This window comes from Netta rufina (genome assembly GCF_964035555.1).
Source record: "Netta rufina genome assembly, chromosome: 10".
Lineage (NCBI taxonomy): Eukaryota > Metazoa > Chordata > Aves > Anseriformes > Anatidae > Netta > Netta rufina.
Genome location: NC_140133.1, coordinates 23,106,822 through 23,129,799, shown reverse-complemented (window position 1 = coordinate 23,129,799; position 22,978 = coordinate 23,106,822). Strand labels below are relative to the sequence as shown.

At 43.5% G+C, this 22,978-nt stretch overlaps 1 protein-coding gene and 1 long non-coding RNA gene across 3 annotated transcripts in view; one reads left to right on the top strand and one right to left on the bottom strand.

The window, feature by feature from the left end:
• FGD5 (FYVE, RhoGEF and PH domain containing 5) overlaps positions 1–22,978 on the top strand; it is a 102,465-nt gene that overhangs the window by 26,210 nt on the left and 53,277 nt on the right. For both annotated transcript variants that reach the window (XM_084292699.1, XM_084292698.1), the window contains exons 3-5: positions 8,943–9,072; positions 19,489–19,547; positions 19,656–19,686. In XM_084292699.1, the coding sequence (XP_084148825.1) occupies positions 8,943–9,072; positions 19,489–19,547; positions 19,656–19,686 (220 nt within the window). The remainder of the gene's footprint in view (positions 1–8,942; positions 9,073–19,488; positions 19,548–19,655; positions 19,687–22,978) is intronic.
• Positions 6,437–22,978, bottom strand: part of LOC311212967 — a 74,319-nt gene continuing 57,777 nt past the window's right edge. Inside the window, exons 3-4 of the long non-coding RNA XR_014618726.1 lie at positions 6,964–7,207; positions 6,437–6,861 (exon numbers count right to left, since the gene is read on the bottom strand). This is a non-coding gene — a long non-coding RNA (uncharacterized lncRNA). The remainder of the gene's footprint in view (positions 6,862–6,963; positions 7,208–22,978) is intronic.

Sequence of the window (22,978 nt, the reverse complement as noted above, 5' to 3'; positions counted from 1 at the left end):
CGGTGCAGCTGAGCGTCAGCCCTCTCCAGTTCATTGCCAGGTCATCTCTGGGGAGGAAGTGTTCCCTGTTTACAGGAAATGCAGGACAAGGGCCAGAGGACCAAGCTGAGCACAAGCTGAGATTGCTGCAGCTTACTGCCTCTCTGGTGAGGCTGGGAGCAGGGAGGGGGTGTGCCACTTGTCTGAGGCCCAAGGACGCGGTGTTTTGTTTTCATGCATGTCCAGCTTTTACTGTTGCTTTGTTTTTCCTAGTGGTTTAAATCCCTGGGATCAGGGAGGGTAACAGTGCTGGTAGACACTTGGGCACCCCAGGGTACCTGAGACTGGTCATGCAGCTTCGTGCAGGCAGCCTGATGTGCACCATCCATCCTTGTCCACCCCAGCATACCTAGGCCATGATTAGTGAACCCTCACTGTCAGGCCTTCTCTTATTCCTCCTTCACTTGTACTGCCCCAAGGTGTACCAGGATGTTCCCTGAGATGGAGCCCAAACTCCTGTGTGCTCCTCTGTAGCCTGCCCTCCCTTATTGAACCAGAGCTGTACCAGTCGGAGTGCCTCTGGGAGCAGTTGCTGAAGGTGGGAGGGTTTGGTCCCTGCAGTTTTTCAGAGCAAGGTGAAAGCCTGACACACTTGACCAGCAATCCACTTCCCCTCTTCCATGCCAATGCAAGAAAGCAAAATTTAAATGGTGAAGCTTACACCATGAGGAGGAACTCCTTTCTGAGTTTGGCAACCAAACAGCTTATGCTGTAGAGTATGAAATGTGATTATCCCTGTGCTACCTTGCCTTGTTAGGGTATGTATGGTACTAGTAGACAACATTTTTTTCCTGCCCTTTTCAGACTTCAGCTGCGATATTTGTCTTGGTGTGCTATAACAGGGAATTGATTGGTTCAACACATCCTGTGCTAATAGGCATTTCCTTTTATTGGCTTTAAATGCATTTTGATTTTAATTTCCTTCGGTAATGAGCCTTCCTTTTGCAGAGGGTATTCAAAAAAAATAAATAATAAACATCTATAAATAGGGCAAAACCAAGGAAATAAACTACCAATTTTAATAAAACAGTGTCGTTCAGCACCCCATTGACTCTCCCAATTACCATCAATGCATTTAGTTTATTATTGCTTTAATTTTTTTGCAGTAAGGATGCCACTGTCTGAGAGAGAGTTTGAACTAGTAACTCTTGGGCACATGACTTGAAATAAAGCCAGGGATACTATATGTAGAAAAAAGTTGAATTCAGTCCCTTTGGTCCAATAATAAAAGGCCTGTTTTTTATTTTTTGCCACTGAATGGAGGAGATTTTATGTACATGGGCTTTGCATAACCCAACTGTGTCCAGCTGAGATTCTGGTCTTGCTGTTGAACATTCTGTTCAGTTATGAGCTATAAGACCTGTGACTGAGGAGTAGGAGAGTGCACAGGCTGCGGTTGTGAAGGTTACAGCAATTTACAAGTCATCTGTAAACTGTGCATATCTGATTTTGAGGTGATATGTTAAGCTCATCACCATTCAGCTGGCTTCAGGAAGGTTTTACTTGTAATGGACTTATCTCAGGGAGAGAGAATGACTGTATCTTCCTAGGTAGTTCCATCAAGGATGCTTCAAGTCAGCTGCTTTGCTGTCTCTGGGCAAATAATTGCCAACACAGCCAGTCACTGATACACCCAGAAAAAATACTTATAATTCACATTTGTTTCAGAGCTTTGGTAGATCTAGGCCTAACTGAATGCAATACAGCTGCCTTTCCTTAGTAAAGAATTGGTGACCCTTAAATCCAGAACCCTACCAAATGGATGAAACATCCTAGGGAAAAAATATAAATAAATAAAAATCCCCTGCAGAGGGCAGAGCAGAAGTCAGCATTTACCCCCAGAAAACCAGAGAGTTCACTTACTTCCTACTCTTGCTGTAGGGAAACAGTGGATATGGTCAGAGATGTGTTGATAATTACCGGCAGAACCAGTTTATAATAGAAGTTGTTTTACTGTAGGAATGGAACCAAGGATGTGGTTTCCAGCCTCTTCTAATGTTTTTCTTTTTCTTGTGGTGACATTTTGGACTAAATACTGCTTTGATCTTTACTTACTTGCGGGCACTTCTGAAACTATGAGAAATGTGCAGGAAACAAATCAGTGGGTTTGGCCCCTTAAGTAATAAAGTTTCAACATCCAATTTACAGTTTGCAACAGATGTAAAGAAAATAAATAAGTGGGATTTGAATCCTACACAAAAAATCTCACTTCTCTGGGGAGATGCAAAATTGATTTAGCCTGGCCAACAGATTTGTAGCATACTTAATGCTGTCAGAGTTGGCTCAGTTACAGTGCAGAAATACCTTGTAAATATGTTCCAACAGAAATGATCATACTGCACAGGCATTTGAAAGGACGTTGCCAGCCAGGACAGCCTAACCAGATGCCTTGCAAATGCCTAAAGAGCCACTTGTTGGAAGGGATGTGTACTTGACAAGTATCGTAAAGCATATCTGAGAGCTGAGTTTGCAATTCAGAGCACTAACACTTGCCAATGAGGTACATAACTGTGGTCTCTCTCTGGTCTCTACTGCAGCTGTACCTGTTCACACTTAACTCCTCTGCAACTCTTCCAGTTGTGCTTGCCCAGTCTAGGTGGGAATCAGTATACAATCTGGTCTGTATCCAAGGCTGCAATAACCTAATCCCAGATTCAGAGGTAGTTTTCCACAGTCCTTCCTGTCTGTTATTTTTTTCCATCATTCCTAGACCTATTTAATTGTGAAAGACAAGGAACTGCTTAGGTTTTCTTATCAGGACCCGCTGAGCCTCTTCTCCCCTAGAAGCCAAAGTGCATTTCCTCTGAAGCTCAGCCTCACTTTATGTTTTGCAACTGGCAATGAATTCTTAGCCTTTACCAGACTTCCTGTTAATGACACTGACTTTTGCAGAAGACACTTGATCATGAGTATGTTATACTGGAGATATCTCATGCAGTCTGCCCAACTCCAGCTGACAAACATCTCATGGTCAACTCTGTCTCCATGCTTTCCGAGCAGAGTCACAACCCTTGCTGCTCACTCTTCAGAGAAGGAGGGAAGACAATGTCAGGGAAATAACAGGAGACAGAAGAAAAACAAAAAATATATCTTCTATGTGGAAACAATAAAACCAAAATCAAATGCCTGTAAAAAATCCATGCTCACCTGGAGGTAGACAGGTTATGTGTAAGCTTAAGTCTTCCAACCTTAAAAGCAAGTTTAGATGCATGGTGTAATTAAACGGTGGATGGGACACAGGAACTATGTAAGTGTTAGTTTTCAGGGACCTGCAGTCAAATGTTTGCTCACTGAGGCTTTCCCCCAGGCTCCTGCCACACAGGCATGACATAGTTTTGTCTGTATTTTTACTGGAATGGCAGGAGCAATCATCTCTCATGTTCTAGAATCTGAAGTGATATGCCACGGGCATCTTCACGTGGTGATCAGTTCAGTCTTCAGGAGCAAGGACTACCAGGAGAACACAAGCATGTAGATTTATAAAATGGATGAAATTATGTGAATTAACTGGGATAAAAAACATGGTAGGTGTCAGGAAAGGTGTACTGCCCAGGAGCTCTATGACAATACAGAACTCAGAAGTGAAAACACGAGTGCTGCTGGAGTGTCTGGAGGCGGGTAAGATGGGAAGGGAGGCACAAACACGCTTTTGCACATCCCAAGGGCAAAGGAGATCTGTAGCATTTTGGGAAGTGTCTTTAAGCACTAGCCAGTGCCACTGCACTTCAGGCCTCCTGTAAGTGAAGCCCATGCAACAGTTAGGCAATATTGCAAATTTTACTGCTGTATAAGTCGTTAATAGCACCATTCATAATGATTACCAGACTAATATAATGAGGCATTCTTCCCAAATTATAATGTGTTCTTACACTAACATAATGTAGTCATTTATCTTCTGAGGGAGAAAGAAACTTAATTCCGCGTCTGCTGGGACAAACCATTACAAATTGCAGAAAAGCTGAGAGAGTAAGGAGAGAGACTGGCTAAACTGTTAATAAGCCTCCTGAGCTGTTCCTGTATCTGCCTTGCTCTTGCTTTCACTTGTGCTGAGCTAGCTCTGAGCTGGGAGCCATGACACGGCATGGTCTTTTGCTGCTGCTAGCTCATCCTCTTTGAAGAATTTGTTATGAGGGAAATTACCAAATTACTAAAACCCATCTGTAAGGTAAGCAAAACAAAAGCATCGTGCTATTTTGTACTCCCCCTCCTCTGTACTTGGGAAGTGTGTTTGCACAACCGTCTATTTCTGCCATAAATATTATTTCTAAGTAATCTTTTTAAGTTCCAAATATCTTATTATCCCAGCAATCTGACAATTTTAGACATAAGAATAGTGTAAAAAAATGTTAAAAATTTGGCAGCTTCATTGGAACTTATTGAATATTTTCCATTAATAAGCAGAAAATCTTTTGAATTAAGGTACTGCAGAATTGTAGCCAGAAACATTTGCATTCCAAAACCTGTTTTTTGGTTCAAAAGCACTAAGAACCCAATTCTTTCATTTTGATTTTTTAGCTAACATGAATGTTTTTCCTGAATGCTTTTAGTCTATTTTTTCATCAGCAGACATTTTAACGTCAAAAAATATACCAAGAATATAGAAGAAAGAAGACAGTGCAGTGTATCCATCTTTTACAGGTGGGACCAGATGAACAGTAGGATCCAACAGAGACAGTTCTAACCACCAGGTCTGAGCAATTTGTCCTTGTACTACCTGTGGACTCAGGGAGATCATTTATCTTAGTGTAAAGTTTCTGATTTTCACAGCCTTGGAAAGCAACATGAATAATAGGTTGTCCCTTCAATCACATTTCTTCTGCTTCTGTACCCACAATGGGAGAGGAGTGCATCTAAATACCTGAAATGTTAGATCAACAAAGAATTAATATGTAATTATAACAAGGACTTAGATCCAGGACTGGTTATGCTTAGTAGTTATGTTTAGTAGTGCAAACAGTTTGCATGTATTACTGGTGAATTACTAAGAAAACACATCTAGACAGCCATATGTGAAAGACACGGGATTTTAAAAGATCCTGAATAGTACTTTGCCTTACAGTACATTGCATTCCAGCGTACAGTATTTTCTTTGATTCAAAGTTTCATGCACCAAAGAGGCCTACAAGGCTGTAGGAAGCATCCAGAAAAAAATATCACCTTTTATAGGCAACTTTCCTTAGTTCTTTATCCTGATACAAGATGAAGTTAATTTTGTCTACCCTTGCCACAGCTAATGAGGCAAAGCAACTTTTAAAGAGGCCCTAGGGGTAGGTCTTGACTCTTCTGTCACATATGTTTTCTTCCACGGTCACATTCCTGTCAGTGGAATAAGACCTGGCAGATGCACACACAAGCATGGAGAATCTCAGCATCAAACATGCTGTGCCCAGAATGGTTTCTCTAGGAGCTGAAGCACAGATCAGTTCTTTAATCACCTGTGGCTGCCATTATGGGTTCTAGGGCCCCTGTGTGGAATGTGCCTACTGCTTGAGGACGAAGGAGTAAACACAGCAGCATGCAAAAGCTGTGTGTTCATCTGAGGTGGGAGAAGGAACTGCAAAGCAGGAGTAACATGCTGTTTGTTCATGCCAGGGAATAAATGAGGCCTTTCAGTTACCTGTGCACTGATACTACACAAAAGACTCAGGCAGTTATTAGATCTGTCATCACTTACCACGGCTGACACCCTGAACCAGACTTCTGTATGTGAAAATGTGCCCTGAGGAGCAGGTGTTCTCGCCTTCATGCAGGGACAGACCATGCATTTATTCACTAAGAAATACAGAATCATAGAATAACCCGAGTTCAAAGGGACCCATAAGGATCATCAAGTCCAACTCCTGGCACCACACAGGTCTACCCAAAAATTCAGACCATGTGACTAAGTGCACGGTCCAAACGCTTCTTAAACTACAAGAGGCTTGTTGCAGTGACTGCTTCTCTGGGGAGCCTGTTCCAGTGTGCGACAACTCAATATATGCAATTTCAAACTGCCAGGCCAGTATTGCTCACCATTTCCTTGCTCTACTGACATCTTGTTTTCCTCAACTCTTGGAGTGAGCAATATGAGAGATTTCAAGTTGCATGGGGATTTCCCTTGGCAGACAGATACAACACCTTCTTTCATCAGAAAAATTCCACTAGCATAAAGGCATGGAAGGTAGTCTAAGGTTGTCTAAGGATAAGGACAAAGCAAACAGGTCAAAAGAGCAATTGAGATGGAGTTTAGATGAATTGTAAGATGAAAGCAGAACAGAAGAAAGAGCTTGAGCTGGCCTGAAGTAAAACCCAATGAATCAGTGGTACTGCCTCTTTCTCTCTCTCTCCGTGTCTGACCTCTGATGTAATAATAATATCCATTTATTAGTGAGGGAAAAGTTTACAGGATGAAAATCAGAAGTATTCCAAATGCTGAACTGAGCTTGAGGATAGACCCAGATATGAGTACCAGCTGAGAGTAGGAGATCCAATAGAGAAATGCCCCTTAAAAAACAAAACAAAACAATTTTATCTAAACATACCTGGAACAACTCACATGTCCCCAGTTTCACCCCAGCACTACTTTTAGTATAAGCAACTCTCCATCAGGAGGTTTTATTTTATCATTACTGAGCAATGAGGCAGGTTGTCTTTAGAGTCATATGCATGTCAGGATCTGGGAGCATGGCAAGCCTCTTCTTTGGGTCCAATAATAAAGCAATTAGCATCAACAAAAGTGTGGAAGTCAGGGGTGGAGCTGATCCACAGAGGCCCCTTTGTTGTTGTAGCTAGGCAGGGTTTCGGAAGTGCTGTGATGCCGCCCACACTGAAAAACTGCAGACACTAATAATAAACAAGAGAAGACAATGGTGAGGAACAGTGCAGCTGCTCAGTCCTTCATCCCACTGTGGAAAATGCATGGGGCAGCTTGTGGGAGCTACTTGCCTCTGCACATGAAGGAAAGGTGAGCAGGCCACACCTGCATGGCAGACACAGACCACTCTTTGCAGCTTGGAAGTGAATGCAGAAATGGAGTTTCCTTTCTGAAGGGAAATGTGAGTCTGGTCAGCAGCCTCAGGAGTCTCCTTCTTCATTGCCCTCCCAGTTATATTACCCAAAATTGGCCCAGCTGCCTGTCACTCTAGCATTGGCTTTGAGGCTTTGGATTTGCTCGCAGCTGGGATCCCCCCTGGAAGACCAAAGAAAAATAAAGAAATGAAGAAAGAAACAGAGCTACAAAAGCACGATAATAAGATTTCAGAGGCAATGAAGACTAAAGAAATCATAAACACTAAATAAGGCATGCTGGTGTTCAGACCAGTTTGGTTGGACAAGCCGTCATAGAATATCCTGAGTTGGAAGGGACCCACAAAGATTGTCAAGTCCAACTACTAGCTCCATGTGCGACTACCCGAAAATCAGATCCTATGTCTGAGATTGTTGTCCAAACACTCCTTGAACTCCAGCAGGCTCAGTGCCATGACCACATCCCTGGGGAGCATGTTCAGTGCCCGACCCCCTTCTCGGTGAAAAACCTTTTACTAACACCCAGCCTGACCCTTCCCTAAAACTCCCCAGAATTCTACTGTAATACACACAAATGTCAGGTTTTGTCTAAAGACAGCAGGCTTGCCCTATTTGCTGAACACTGCAACCGACTCCTTGAAATTTGTGTAATACTTGAGGCCACTGTGGTGAATAAGCTGCATATAAGCTCCCACAGTGACGCTAGGGCCAAAACCACGAATCTGATCCACGAATATAAAAACAGAGTAAAGTCAGGTGGGGAATAGGTCGATGTTATCACTGTTATACTTGGCAGTCCTATTACCAGTGCTGTAAAATTGAGTCTTGTGTTGCAGCACCAACAACTGCCCCAAAACTGGCTGGTAGTAAAAACTGGTACTAAAATGGTTAGTAAATTGAATAATGCTAATGGATAATTAGATAAAGTTCAGAGATTTTAGAATGATTAAATGATAGGAGGCATCGTATGACACTGATACATTCACCTATTTCATTTAAAAGACCAGGCAAGAGGATAACTTCAACACAACCTGTGAGCATCTGCATGGTAACCATATTTGGAAGGCTGCAGTCCGGGAGACAGAGGTTTAACCAAATCCACTGTCTGGAATTTGTCACTAGGCATATTGAGATCAGCAATAAAAGACACCTTTCAAACACAAAGGCCAGCCACTACCTGGGGAACCTCCCTTTAGTCATGTTTTGTGAAGGATTTGAAACAACTGGCAATTTAAATCTAAATATATATGTGTGTGCGTGTGTGTGTGCTGTTACATTTTCCTGAAAGAAAAATAATGCTGGGAAATCCTTGGACTGTATTACATTAACAGATTCAGCACTTTCAATTTCATTGCTTTTTCTGGATTTTCTGGATTCCCTTGAAACAACTCAAGGATGATGGGATCTGAGTTACCTTGTGCTGTAATTCCAATGGTATTATAATTACACTTTTCTTATCCTTTTAATGTTTTCACAGAAAACTTACAATGTTTAATTTCCATTTCTACTAAGCACTGAAATGTTAGTATGATTTTATTACATCCATTTTGAGGGATCGTCTCAGGAAGAACAAACAAGTTCTAGTTGCAACTATGTATGCACCCAGTCAAACTTTTTGTTCCAAACTGAGCCAGAAAACTGATCCTATAGGGAAGCTTGAATGAGTTCACTTGTTTCCTACTGCTCCATTCAGATTCTTCTACTTGTCTAAATGGTTGCTGTTCAACTTGGCAACAAAACACAAAGCTTGAGGAATCTTGATTCCAAGCCTAGAGGGTCTGCAGGGACACCTGGTCCCCTGAGTGTTTAGAACTGTGCAATGTGTGGATTTGGTGTGTCTGAGCAACAGCAGGTGTCTGGAAATACTGCCAATGAGCTGGTCTGTTCTTTCTCTACAGTGCCTACACTGAGCCTTACAAGGTGTGCCCGGTCTCAGTGATACCCGTGGAGGTCATCACATCAGATGAGGAACAAAAGAGTTCGGAAGAGGAGGAAAGCAGCCAGGGTGATCCTAGCCTCATCAACAAGGTAAAAGAGCTGCACTAGCAACAATTCACCCCTGTAGCATGTGGCAGAGCCAAGGAACTGCTGTTCTAAGATGGATAGTAGAGGCAATGTAGCCAATAGGAAAGGCTTGACATGAATGTAATGAAAAACTTCTCACTCGTGAGAAGGATCTGGATGCAGTCTTGAGAATTTTAAAGCTACACTGAATAAAACAATGACAAACACGCTATTGGAACAGATTGTGGTTTGAGCTCTTTGTTGACTTGAAACAAATGAAATGGTCACAAGCAATCTAATCTTTTTTTTTTTTTTCCCTCTGATTTGCATGATTTTTTTTGGCTGCTTGTTTCACACTGTTTTGGAAAGGGAAAAGCCCTTAAAATTGTGACAATTCCAGTTAAATGAAAAATATTTTCCCTTCAAGTTCTGCTAGTTATCTAGCAAACCATGAGCATTTATAGAACATACACTAGTGTGTTACCTAAGCCCATCACATTTCTCAGCATTTAGTTGTGATGCTAGTGGAGGATTGACAAGAAACTTGTGCCTTATGTCCAAATGGGAAATGAATATAATCACCAAGCACTTGGAAGGAAATTTAAGGCTGCTAAAAACAATTTTATTGACATTTTTATAGGCTTTTACTGAAGATATTAGGAAATTTCATTTTTATTTCCCTTACTGCATTTCATGCCTTTTTATTTTTCTGTTGTGCTGGGGTAACCACACTTTTTAGCTGTCACAGCAGAAGGCAGCACTTATAGAGCAAGCATGTGCTTTAGAGTCTATCTGGAGGTATCCCTCTAGCTCTTAGGGCTAATACAAACCAAATCTCTACACATGCCTGATAGAAAACATCAGCACAGGACTGTTTGTTTGATCAGACTTGTTTTCCCAAGCTGATTGTCATCAAGGATCACAGCACACAGAAGACCTGGCTTCTACAAGCTCCTAGGGAGCTGTCTTAGAACAGCTACATCTGAATACTGGCTGTTATTTCCAAGCTGGCTGATGAACTAGAGCATGTGGCTATTTAGCCTGACAAGAAACAGGCCAGAAGGGTACACATAGCCTTTTCTGCCAGGTTTAATTCTAGCTGTGGGAGGATTAGCCCTCCTGCAGTCACTGGGCTCTATCTACAGACTCTAAAATGAGGTTGGAGCAGCAGCAATTTCATTCTAGGCTAAGCCATTTGTTTAATATGCCAAGGCAGGGGCCTGTGCTTGTATGCAGGTCCAAGAAAAGATCTGGAATTGACCCAGGGAGACCTTTGAGTTTCTTTGTTTTTGTAGCCTCGCAAGGGCCAAAGGCACTGCAGGCTTCACTTTGGACAGACTAAGGGGGTCCTGGGAACCATCCTGTCAAACCCTGCATGTCCCAGCTGTCTCCAGGACCCAGGCTCTTAATGTGAAACACCTGATCTGGGCAGCCAGAGTTCTAACATGAGAACACCATCTAACACCTTCAGTGCTGCTACTGAAGGCTGTGTGAAGCAATAACCGAAAGATGCCCATGGAAGGGCCAATTTGATAGGGAAAACAGTCAGTGCAGGGTCCTGAAATGAAGGATGCAATATATCTAACTGTACTCTTTCTCCCATGCTAGTAGTAGAACAGTAACGGTATGGGAATCTTCCAATGTCCCCCACAGCCCTCACTGAAGATTATCTGTCAGAAATACAGGCTTCCAGTTCACCATAATTAAGAGTGAATGGGATAAATTCCATCTGTTCACAGCTCTTGCCTCAGAAAGCGCTGGTATCTTTACAAAGGACAGACAGAGGACTGTGTTTCTACCCTACTGCTCCTGCCTCCTTTTGTTGTCTTTGCACGCAAATCTTTTGGGTGCCAAGGGAACATTAGCTGCCCTGTCAAAGCCTGACTCAGGAATGACAAAGGGCAAAGACGTTGTTCAGCTCCCCAGTGAAATGATGTATCACTTGGAGCAAAATCCTCAGGGCAACACGGAGTGGCTGTAAAACATGAAAGAGTTCAGAAGCACTGTCACTTGGGAAGAACTGGCAAAGACATGTTGGTCTACATGCCAAAAATAGTACCATGGATTTGGAAATGGGCTAATTCTGTTAAAACAACTGTTTTGGACTGGCCTACTAGGAGCTGAATTTGGATTTAGAAAAAAAACACATATGCACACACAAAAAAGAACCCTCTGGGGTTTGTTGGTTTGATTTCTGGTTTTCCCCTCCTTAGGGAAACTTAGTTTAAATAAAGACCTGAAACAACCCAGATGATCAAATCTCCTACCCATGTCCAGATGTATGATTTCCATTTGCATTGACTAGATTTAACTTATTGCCTTTCAATTCATCTGTATGAAAATGAAAGCATAGTGTTTCATTTTCTTTCTCACTTGCTTTCTCCTAGTCTCCTTGTCAGAGAATTGCAAGATATCCAGTTTGCAGCAGATTTTTTCCTGTAATGTTTCTTTTTAAGGCTCATTTTTTAAAGTAAAAATAATTTTAAAAATCAGCTTTGTACACACTTTTCCTGGAATTGTTTCAACAGCTGGGCTTCTTTGAATCCCTGCTCTCCTGGGGACCAGATTCACATGAGTGTGGAAAAATTTCTAGGGCCTGCTGAAACCCCTGTTCTGTAAACAATTTGAATCATAGCCAATAGTATATGTTGAGGTACTTTTGACATTATCAACTGTATTTTAAAAAGCAAAGAGGGGCTTTCATCTCTATTGTGTTACAAGAAGTTTTACTACTAAAAAGCCTTTTAGGAATGAGGCAGGTATAAAAAAGTAGAACAGGAGGTGGGGTTCCAGATTTTGCCTTTATTCCACTAGGTGTACCATAGACCCTGTGAAATAGAGCATTTGTCATCAGAAATCACCTGGTAGTTTTGAGTCTTCTGTGTAAGACTGACAGGGAAAATCCACTCTTTCTGGTTAAATGAGCACTTTATTTCCTTCTCTCTTCACTGTACTGGCGTGCAATAACAACCTAGAGAACTCCCAGGCAGCAAATGCTCCAAGTATTCTTAACCTTTATGATTCTATATGGCTGTATTATAAAAAGTGATGCCCTTCACTTATGTTACAGATGGAGTTCATACTTTTTTTCCTCCTGCTAAGCTAATTTGCAAGAGCTCCTGAGACATCCCTCATTCATTTGTCTTATATATATGCTCATTTAATTAAATCCCTTCAAATTTATCAGAAGTTGACACATGACTGTTCTGTATTGGGCTCTCAAGGTTATATGATGGCATTTGAGGTGCACACAGAGAAAAAAAAAATGAATTAAGGATTCCAGTTAAGAACAAACCACTTATATCAAATAAAATAATGACCTTCCCTACGTCTCCTACCTCTGAACCTTCACTGACTAGACAAATGCTCAAAGTCCAAGTTGTAGAACCCCACATTTTGCATGTTACCATTGAGCTGGATCCAAGCCTGTTTTGTTATTGTTGATGTTGTCGTTGTTGTTTTTCCCTGCTAAAAACCAGATAAATCCTGAGCTTAACTGTTCAAATTTGACTAGAGAGCAAATCCAAACTGAGATTGTTTTGCCAGAACTAGGTCACACCTGCACTTTACTGTTTGTGCAAGCATGAGTCCTCAGACAGCTCCTTTCTTCTGGCTTCTGCTTTAGACTGGGCATTTTCCCCTGTTGGTTTCCCTGTTCGTTACTAGCCTGTGACCTCTGATTGCCATGATCCTGAAGGAGCCCCAAGACGAGTCTTTCACCACACCTAAGTCTCCCTGTGGCCAAAGACAAGGGCCTGGCAAGGAAGAGTGATTTTTATACTAGATCCAGAGAAAAGCAAAAACAAAAAGTCTGATGCAGATTAGAGATCAAAATGGCAGGCAAGGCAAAAAGCTAGGTGCTAGTGTTTAGGTCCATTGTGGGCACACCGAGCCTTTTGAGGACTTCGCTGAGATAGTATTAAGAATGTATCTCACCACCTACCACCTCTTTAACGTTGACAATCAGGCAAGCCAGGACAAACAACTGCAGGACAAATGACAGCAGAGGTTGCAGCAAAGCCCCCGTCCTGGTGAGAAGGTTTTCTGAGGAAACACACAGAGATGAAGCACAGAGGTTGGGTCACATGGGGAGGGGAAAGGGGCTGTCAGTTTAAGAATTATTTTCTAGAGTGTCTTGTAGAAGAGCCATGTTCCTGTAGCAACACCAGAACATGTTGCCTTGGACTCAGCTTCAAGAGCTATTTCCATCACGCTGTTTGACCCAGACTGTATGTCACACATATGCTAAGGGGTGTGGATTGAACAAAGTGATAGGCTTAAAAATGACCCCAGTAGTCAATGGAAGGCATTTAGACTGAGATCAACAATTTCCACCACTGTGATAAGAGTCTTAAGTATTTCATTACAGGGTTCCTTTGGAAGGAGAAAGCAATGGCTGGGTAAACAGAAAATGCTAGGAATATTGTAGCAGCATAAGCTATTTTAAGAACTCTGTTGTATTTAGGAATGACATATAGCAAACCCTACATTAAAACAGTGGGCAATGGAACAATTACAAATGTTCTCTTAAACCTGTCTATAAACACAGCAGGGAGTTTGACCTGAAGAAGTGAAGGGATCCTCAGAAGAAGAATAAGAAAAGAATGTGATTAACCTGTGTGAATCACAGATGTCAGCAAGGCTTTTGACACCGTTTCCCACAGCATTCTCCACAAGAAACTGTCTGCTCGTGGCCTGGACTGGACACTCTCTCCAACCCCAAAGCAAGGCTTTGGACTAGCTAGGCTTCCAAGCCAAACAGACCCTGCCAGCCTGCAGAGGGACTCCACTTACACCAAACACCCTCACAGGGTGAATTTCCATTTGCCAGCAGTCCTGGCTAACCTATTGTGTGATTTCGTCCTGTTTTCTTGTTGTACATGCTGTACATGTACATGACATTTGAGTGTCATCATGTGGCACTTGCAGGGCAACTAGGCAATCAGGCCCAGTCAGCATGGGTTTATGAAAAGCAAGTCCTGCTTGACAAACCTAATCTTCTTCTATGACAAAGTGACGTGCTTAGTGGACAAGGGAAAGGCTGTGAATGTGGTCTACCTTGACTTCAGTAAGGCTTTTGACACTGTTTTCCACAGCATTCTCCTGAAGAAGCTGGGTGCTCATGGCTTGGACTGGTGTATGCTTCGTTGGGTTAGAAAATGGCTGGGTGGGTAGCCGGGCCCAAAGAGTTGTGGTGAATGGAGTTAAATCCGGTTGGAGGCTGGTCACTAGTGGCATCCCCCAGGGCTCAGTATTGGGGCCAGTCCTCTTTAATATCTTTATTGATGGTCTGGGTGAGGGGATCGAGTGCACCCTCTGTAAGTTTGCAGACAACACCAAGTTAGGTGAGTGTGTCGGTCTGCTCGAGGGTAGGAAGGCTCTGCAGGAGGATCTGGATAGGCTGCACCGATGGGCTGAGGCCAACTGTATGAGGTTCAACAAGGCCAAGTGCCGGGTCCTGCACCTGGGGCGCAACAGCCCCAAGCAGCGCTACAGGCTGGGAGATGAGTGGCTGGAAAACTGCCTGGCAGAGTATTGGTGAGTATTGGTGGATAGTTGGCTGAATATGAGCCAGCAGTGTGCTCAGGTGGCCAAGAAGGCCAACGGCATCCTGGCTTGTATAAGAAGCAGTGTGGCCAGCAGGTCTAGGGAAGTGATTGTCCCCCTGTACTCGGCTCTGGTGAGGCCGCACCTCGAGTACTGTGTTCAGTTTTGGGCCACTCGCTACAAGAAGGACACGGAGGAGCTCGAGCGAGTCCAGAGAAGGGCGACAAAGCTGGTGAGGGGTCTGAGGAACCTGCTTTGGCAGGGGGGTTCGACCTGATGATCTTTCGAGGTCCCTTCCAACCTCTACAGTTCTGTGGTTCTGTGATTCTGGAGAACAAGTCCTAAGAGGAGCGGCTGAGGGAGCTGGATTTGTTCAGCCTGGAGAAAAGGAGGCTCAGGGGCGACCTTATTGCTCTCTATAAGTACATTAAAGGAGGCTTTAGCGAGGTGGGGGTTGGTCTATTCTCTCATGTGCCTGGTGACAGGATGAGGGGGAATAGGCTACAGTTGTGCCAGGGAAGATTTAGGTTGTGTATTAGGAAAAACTTCTTTACTGAAAGGGTTGTGAGGCATTGGAATGGGCTGCCCAGGGAAGTGGTGGAGTCATCATCCCTAGAGGTATTTAAAAGATGTTTAGATGTAGAGCTTAGTGATATGGTTTAGTGGAGGACTTGTTAGTGTTAGGTCATAAGTTGGATAAGGTGATCTTGGAGGTCTCTTCCAACCTAAATGATTCTGTGATTCTGTGAACACCTTTAAAAATTACAGTCTATTGAGTACTCAGGAAATAAATTAATACAAATCCTAAGACAAGTAATAAAGCCATAGCTGGAGCATAAAGGACAGTTCTCTCACCCAGAATACAGATATGTCTGCCAGTTAACTCCATGGGAAATCAAAAAGTAAACCAATCTGTATGCAAATACTGTCTAGTTTCACCCTAAAACCAGCAATACATTACAAGGAAATGTACACAGCCAGGATATGAGAGATGTGATCTTCTCTTATCCTGCTGGCAAAATGGGAAAATCTCTAGTGAGGTAGATAACACATAACCAGAGTAAGATATCATAAAAGAAAGTGAATTTGGACCAGATGTGGCTGGATTTTATGGCAATGAAAACTCAAAGCATTTTGGCTAGTCATTTAGGACTTAGGTTTTTTATATTGAATCCCAGCGAGACCAGAGGGGTGCTCATTACAATTACATAGTGCTGTGCTGGGGGGGGGGGGGGGGGCACGAAGGAGAACTCCGTACATAAAAGATCCCAAGCACTGTGCTTGTGAAAGGGCAGCACTAGAGGTAGAGATGCTCCACGCTACTCCCAGGTACTGAAACAAAAGGCAGTGTCCAAAAAGGGGGCCGCAACCCAGCATGGCACATGGATGGCATCTGTGCCACACACAGTGAGGGAACACTGAGCTCAGCCACAAAGGTCTCACAGCAAGCAGGGCAGCTACTGTCTCGTGGCAGCTGTATGCACAACTGCCTTTGCTGCTCCTTATGCATTTCCACTGGGTGGGCTTGGTTTCCAGGCTCCATTAATCATTCTGTTTTGCAAACCTTTAACCTTCACATACACAACCCAAACACATGCTGGAGTTGGGAGTGACAGATTTGTGTGCCTTGAGGAAGCACCTAATTCAGACGCCTTTCAGGGGACAACTCTTGATTTATATCATTACCCAGCTTCCCCAGGGGAGCTGAAATCTAGCTCTTCAAGGAAGGCGCCTAGGAGGCAAAAGATGTGGACTGCATTTCCTCTCACTGATTCATAGACCCAGCTTGAAAAAGCCATTTGTTCTTGTAGTGCCTCAGTTTACTGTTGGCTCCACTGTGACATCATTGTGAACTACTGGATAGTTCATAATAATTACAAAAGGGACATTATGAAGTCACACAGCTCAGAGGCTGAAGCTTGCAAACTGCTCTAAGCCCTTGATAGCAACAGTAGCACTGTTGTGCTGGGTACCATCCAGCACAACGCTACAACACACCTACCCTGAGGGGTCTGCAAAATAAGACACACAGATGGGAAAATGGACAAAGGGATGTAGTTTGTCCATGTCAGCATGATAAGGCAGCAGTAAACACGGAAATGGAGCTGCTGATTTGGTGTCTTAGCTAGTTACCCTGCTTTTCAAATGCAAAGGGTTTCTTCTTGAGTACTCAAATGGCTTGTGCAATACTAGTGCTTCAGCTCTAGTGAACAGTTCTTTGATTTGCCTGTGCTGCACTTAAGCCATATAACCCTGTTTCAGCCCCATGGAGGCAGATTTTCCCCCAGACCCAAGATATTTAAGCTGGATCAGAACACCAATCTGTTTTTTATCATGGTCCTGCAGACAACTAGGCCAGCTCAACCGTGTGTGGGCACTGGGCTCAGAGAGCAGTGACTGACACAGGCACTGACGTACTATCTCATCAAAGCATGGCCATTGAGGGTCCAAGTCAAATGCCTTGGCATTGTCCAGAGCAAAGCCAGAGTGTATAAATGACTCCGTGGGGAGACATCATCCCTGCAGTAATGGGATGCCTACGACACAGAGAAGGGAAGGTGATGTGCCACATCAGTAGGCTCTGCATGGGCAATTAGCCACTATTCACAGGCATACTGTTCACTGCTTGCCCCTTCTCAACCCAAATGTTTTTTTCTTTCAGGAGGCACAAAAGGGACGTGAAACCAAAAGTTGTTCAGTTCAAACTGCCTAAGACTAATAATTAACTTCAGCTGTGCTCACATGTGTGCTGTGTTAAGACCTAAAAGCTTTTATGTCTTTATGCTGTTGTGCTTTTGTATTTGCAACCTTCCTAGCACCAGCCTGTTTTTCAGAGTAGAGAGAATGGGGAGGATGAGGTGATGAAGCTACGAGACAAGAGGATTCAATGTGGCAGATTGCCAGGGTTTCCAGATAGCCTCCTGGCCTCTCTCTGCTAAGCAGAGGCTCTCAGCAGGGCCTGGAGTGCAGCCTCTCAAGTGGGAACTGGAAAGGTCCCACACCACGGGGAGAAAAGATTACCAAAAAGGTGGCAGCATGGCTTTGTTATAATAATCACTTGGATTTTGTTTCAGAAACGTTATGGTTGAGGGACTTGCATCCCCTCTATTCCCTGTTCCCAGAAGTCTGTCTCTGGACACTGTCGTCAATCTCAGAGTTCATTTCCTGGTTAAACAAACAGCAATTAAATAACACAAGACAGGCAACGCCTAGAGACACTGTCTCCAACTTGCCCTAGACAGGTCATGTGACACTGGGGTCCCCGTGTTTTGTCTCTTGGCTAAGACATATTAATCACAAGAGGAATTACAGAGTGCGACAATGTGTGTATGCAAATAGAGAGACAGCTTGGATCGCTGGGGAAGTGGACTCCATGTCTTGGCTGTGTGGAGCCAGGCTTGTCCACAGACAAGCAGCCAGCATCAGTCTAGGTGACCCAGAGAGAGACACTCTCCCTTCATTTGCTGTGCTCTACCTGTGTAGAGGAAGTGAGAGAGAAGAGAAAACTCAGTGCTTTTGGTGTGTTCCTCCAGCAGTGGGGACAACCAGGAGACTTTGGGAGGGGAAGAGAATGGAATGGGATATCAAGCAACTCAGACACTGCATTATCACTTGTGCCAGGACAGCTGTATCCCAAGGGAGAGCTGATAGGGAAAAGGGACAGAGAGGAAAAAGTCTGTATTTGCCTTCCACTGGCTTAGATATTTTTTACTGCTTAAATTTGTTGTTATAATGTGAATACGTAACTGTTTATTGATCTGTCAAGCCTGATTTGAGATGTCAACATTTATACTTTTACGAGGGGTCTCAATTAAGCTTTGTGTTTTTTTCCTGACAGTTAGCAGCCCCCTCATGCAGAATTAGTGGAGAAGATGTAAACACCAACTTCCCACCTGTTGCATCAAGGGACTGCATCACATCTCAGCAAGTCCCAGTCTCTCCTGAGTAGGCTTTCAGAAGCAGGATCTGTAAGGAATGGGTTTCCAGAACAGCTGGTCTGGCACACAATGTCACTAACTCTTTCTGCTGAACACATTTCCCCTGAGCCCACTTTAGATCAATGAAAGCTGCTTTTCTTTACTACTGCTAGACTGTTCTAGTTCCCTGCTTCACTACTGCTACGTAAGTCCAACTTTCCATAGTAGATTCCTATCAGTAAATATTTCCACACTTTGTTCATTTCTTATCATAAGAGTGAGTCATGACATAGGACCAAAATACCCTTATTAGCCACTTGCACCTTACAGCTATATACTTTGCTTCTTTCACAGGTTTCTGTGTCTAATGAGTTGTCTGCCGGTTCTGTAGATGTCACTGAGATTTCAAACAATGTTGCCTGCAGGAGTAATGAACTGTTTGCTTTCTGGAGATGCTTATGACCATTTAATTTAGACATTTTGTTTAGTAAGCAATAAAGTTACTTGCCTTGTTTGCTTCCACAGGTCTCTCAGCAGTTAGAACACTTTGGAATATGAGCATTTTGATAACAAATTCCCATTTCCATTTAATTGAGAGTAGTAAACATGTTAAGAGCCTTTACAGCCATGAAGCTAGCTTATTCAAAGCTAAACATTTTCTGCATCTCTGACAAATGTTGAACTTGTAAAAATCAACAGAAATTTTCTCTTTTTCTTCCGTAAGAATACAGTTTTTTCAAACCTTAGCAGCTATTATGTTGTACTATACCATTAGCACTTGAATTACACAAACATGTCCTAGAGTCCTTTCCTGTTATGGAAAGGACTCCAGGAAGCCAAACACTGAACAGCAAAGAATAAAAATCTGGTCCCTATCTTTACTGAAGGAATATGTCAGTTCAAAGTGCTCTCTAACACTGTTTTTCTTCTTGGTGTGAGACATCTCTTAATTCTCTCTGGGTTTTGCTGTTGACAGAAGGAAGGCCAGTCCAGAGCTTACCTCATTGCCCAGGAGCTGATGTCTTCAGAAAAACTGTGAGTTTATTGTTACAACCTGTCTGTTGCTCTCCTAAAACTGAACCTGTGCAATCTACCCTTATTTATTCAGCAATGGCAATGAATAAAGTTTGTTTCTTTCCCCAGATATGTGGAGATGCTCCAGCAGTTACGTATGGTAAGTAAATCATTTTAATCACTGAAATCTAATTGCTGTCTTAGCTGCAATTGAGGAGACATAAAAACATTGAAGGGACAGAAGTAAATCTGAGGAAGAATGGCTTACTGTGGAGCAATGCTTTTTGAAGCATTGTAAAGGAATATGTCTGCCACTGATGTGCTCTTGCTGTGGATTCCAAAGTCTAGCATTTCTCATTCACGTGGAAAAGCATTGGCCAACAGCACTTACTGGGGCTGTGAGACTGGTGTAATATGCCGAATAAGCCTAGTTCTGAGAAGGAGATGGTGATAAACAGGGGTAAACCCTAGAAAATTTTGATTTAGAAACATTTATGGATGCAAGTGTCTACTGTTCCCCTCCAGCTGGATGGACTCCAAGCTGTTGGTAATCCCTAATAAAAAGAATCCTCATAAAAATTACAGCTCATAGGTGTCCTGGTTTTAGTTAGTTAAGGAAAAGTGTGCTTGAATGCTAATTTTATCTGCTGCAGCACTCTGATGTTGGCTCAAAGATAAGAGGGAATAAAACCAAATAGTTTTCTTGGCTTGTCCCCAAAATTTGACTACTCTCTGCTCTCCTGCTGGGGAACTCATCCACTTTCTAAGCAGAAAAAATTATTACAGAAAATAATAAGAACTACCCAGATCTTGGCCTGTCAGTCCTGGAATTACAGTTATAAGGCATGAATATAATTGTCTCTGCTTTTATGATACTTAATTATCAGGTTTGGATTAGCTGGTTAAAGTATCACGGAAAAGACACTGGTAACAGTTGTGTTATAACTGGGAAAGTTCTTCTATTTCTGCTGATCATCATGTTTACTTGGAAGCACTTCTTTGGTTTTATAGATCACAGAATCACAGAATCACAGAATTTCTAGGTTGGAAGAGACCTCAAGGTCATCGAGTCCAATCTCCAACCTAACGCTAACAGCCCTCCACTAAACCATATCCCTAAGCTCTACATCTAAACGTCTTTTGAAGACTTCCAGGGATGGTGACTCCACCACTTCCCTGGGCAGCCTGTTCCAGTGTCTAACAACCCTTTCAGTGAAGAAATTCTTCCTAACATCTAACCTAAAACTCCCCTGGCTCAACTTAAGCCCATTCCCCCTCGTCCTGTCACCAGGCACGTGGGAGAACAGGCCAACCCCCACCTTGCTACAGCCTCCCTTGAGGTACCTATAGAGAGCGATAAGGTCACCCCTGAGCCTCCTCTTCTCCAGGCTGAACAAGCCCAGCTCCCTCAGCCGCTCCTCGTAGGACTTGTTCTCCAGGCCCCTCACCAGCTTCGTCGCCCTTCTCTGCACCCGCTCAAGCACCTCGATGTCCTTCTTGTAGCGAGGGGCCCAAAACTGAACACAGTACTCGAGGTGCGGCCTCACCAGAGCTGAGTACAGGGGGACGATCACCTCCCTCGCCCTGCTGGTCACGCTGTTCCTGATACAAGCCAGGATGCCGTTGGCCTTCTTGGCCACCTGAGCACACTGCTGGCTCATATTCAGCTGACTATCCACCATCACTCCCAGGTCCTTCTCTGCCTGGCAGCTCTCCAACCATTCCTCTCCCAGTCTGTAGCTCTGCTTGGGGTTATTGCGCCCCAGGTGCAGGACCCGGCACTTGGCTTTGTTGAACTTCATGCAGTTGACCTCAGCCCATCGGTGCAGCCTATCCAGATCCTCCTGCAGAGCTTTCCTACCCTCGAGCAGATCGACACACGCACCTAACTTGGTGTCATCTGCGAACTTCCTGAGGGTGCACTCAATGCCCTCGTCCAGATCATCAATGAAGATATTAAAGAGGACCGGCCCCAGCACCGAGCCCTGGGGGACGCCACTAGTGACTGGCCTCCAACTGGACTTGGCTCCATTCACCACGACTCTTTGGGCCCGGCTATCCAGCCAGTTTCTAACCCAGCGAAGCGTGCGCCAGTCCAAGCCAAGAGCAGCCAGTTTCTTGAGGAGAATGCTGTGGGAGACGGTGTCAAAAGCCTTGCTGAAGTCAAGGTAGACCACATCCACAGCCTTTCCCTCATCTACCCAGCGCGTCACTCTGTCATAGAAGGAGATCAGGTTCGTCAGGCATGACCTGCCTTTCATAAAGCCATGCTGACTGGGCCTGATCGCCTGCTTCCCCTGCAATTGCTGCATGATGACTCTCAGGAGGATCTGCTCCATGAGCTTTCCTGGCACTGAGGTCAAACTGACAGGCCTGTAGTTTCCCGGGTCTGCCCTCCGGCCCTTCTTGTAGATGGGCGTCACGTTTGCTAGCCGCCAGTCTAGCCAGATGTTACAGTCTTGTATATATAGTCCAGAATGCTCCACTAAATCCTCTTCTGCTGGGATTTTGTTGCCATGCCTGCCAGTCCCACTCCAATAGAGTGATCTTAGCAGTGTTCTGCATTATTTCCTTAGGTATGAAAGTTAGACAACCAGAAGAGGAGTTAAAATTTTCAAATTAAAATTTTAGATGGGCCTAAAATAAACATTGAATGAATGCAGTGGTTTGCAAAGCCACTCAGAGGTTGTGAAATGTCAGTTTCCCTGTCACAGTTCCCATCATCTCAAGTTAGAAAGTTCAGAAAGATCACTATCTTTTTCAGAATGAGATTTTGGGTGCACTGTTTTGGTTAATGACTTTTTTTTCTGCAGTGGAAAAGTATCCTTCCTCCCTCATCGCCAAATGCATACATTCCTTTAGAAGCTACTGGAGGCTTTTTCCAGCAGAGTCACCAAGAAAGATAAGATTTGATTGCTTCTATTAGTTGGCTTTTTCAGTTGTGAGGATGTATGAATGGTACCTTGGTTAGAGGCTGAGGTAGAAGAGACAAACGTTTTCACACTCCACAGTTTAGAATAGATCAAAAATCTTTATGGGAATGGGATCAGGGTTTAATTTCTATGTTTTTATCACGTACCTATATCCCTAGCATAGCCCATCTCTGCTGCTATCGCCTGGTGTGCCTGCTATAGTGGCATTCACAAATAACTTGCAGGTTTCTTTTTTGCAATCACATTCAATCTAGAAGGCCACAGTCACAGCAACATTATCTTTCCCATCCCACCATCTGTTGGATCTTCATGTTCACCTATTGCCCAATGTCATATTCAGGACATCTAGAGAAACCACTACCAATTTTACAACAAGTAAGTCCCTCAGACTACAAAGATAATATTGCCTACCTGAGGCTTCCCAATACTATCATAGTAGTTACAATGAACTAATTACTCTTTTCTGCATATTTGAATAGCATTAGGAATAATCACATCAGTAGAAAATACCTCTTCGCT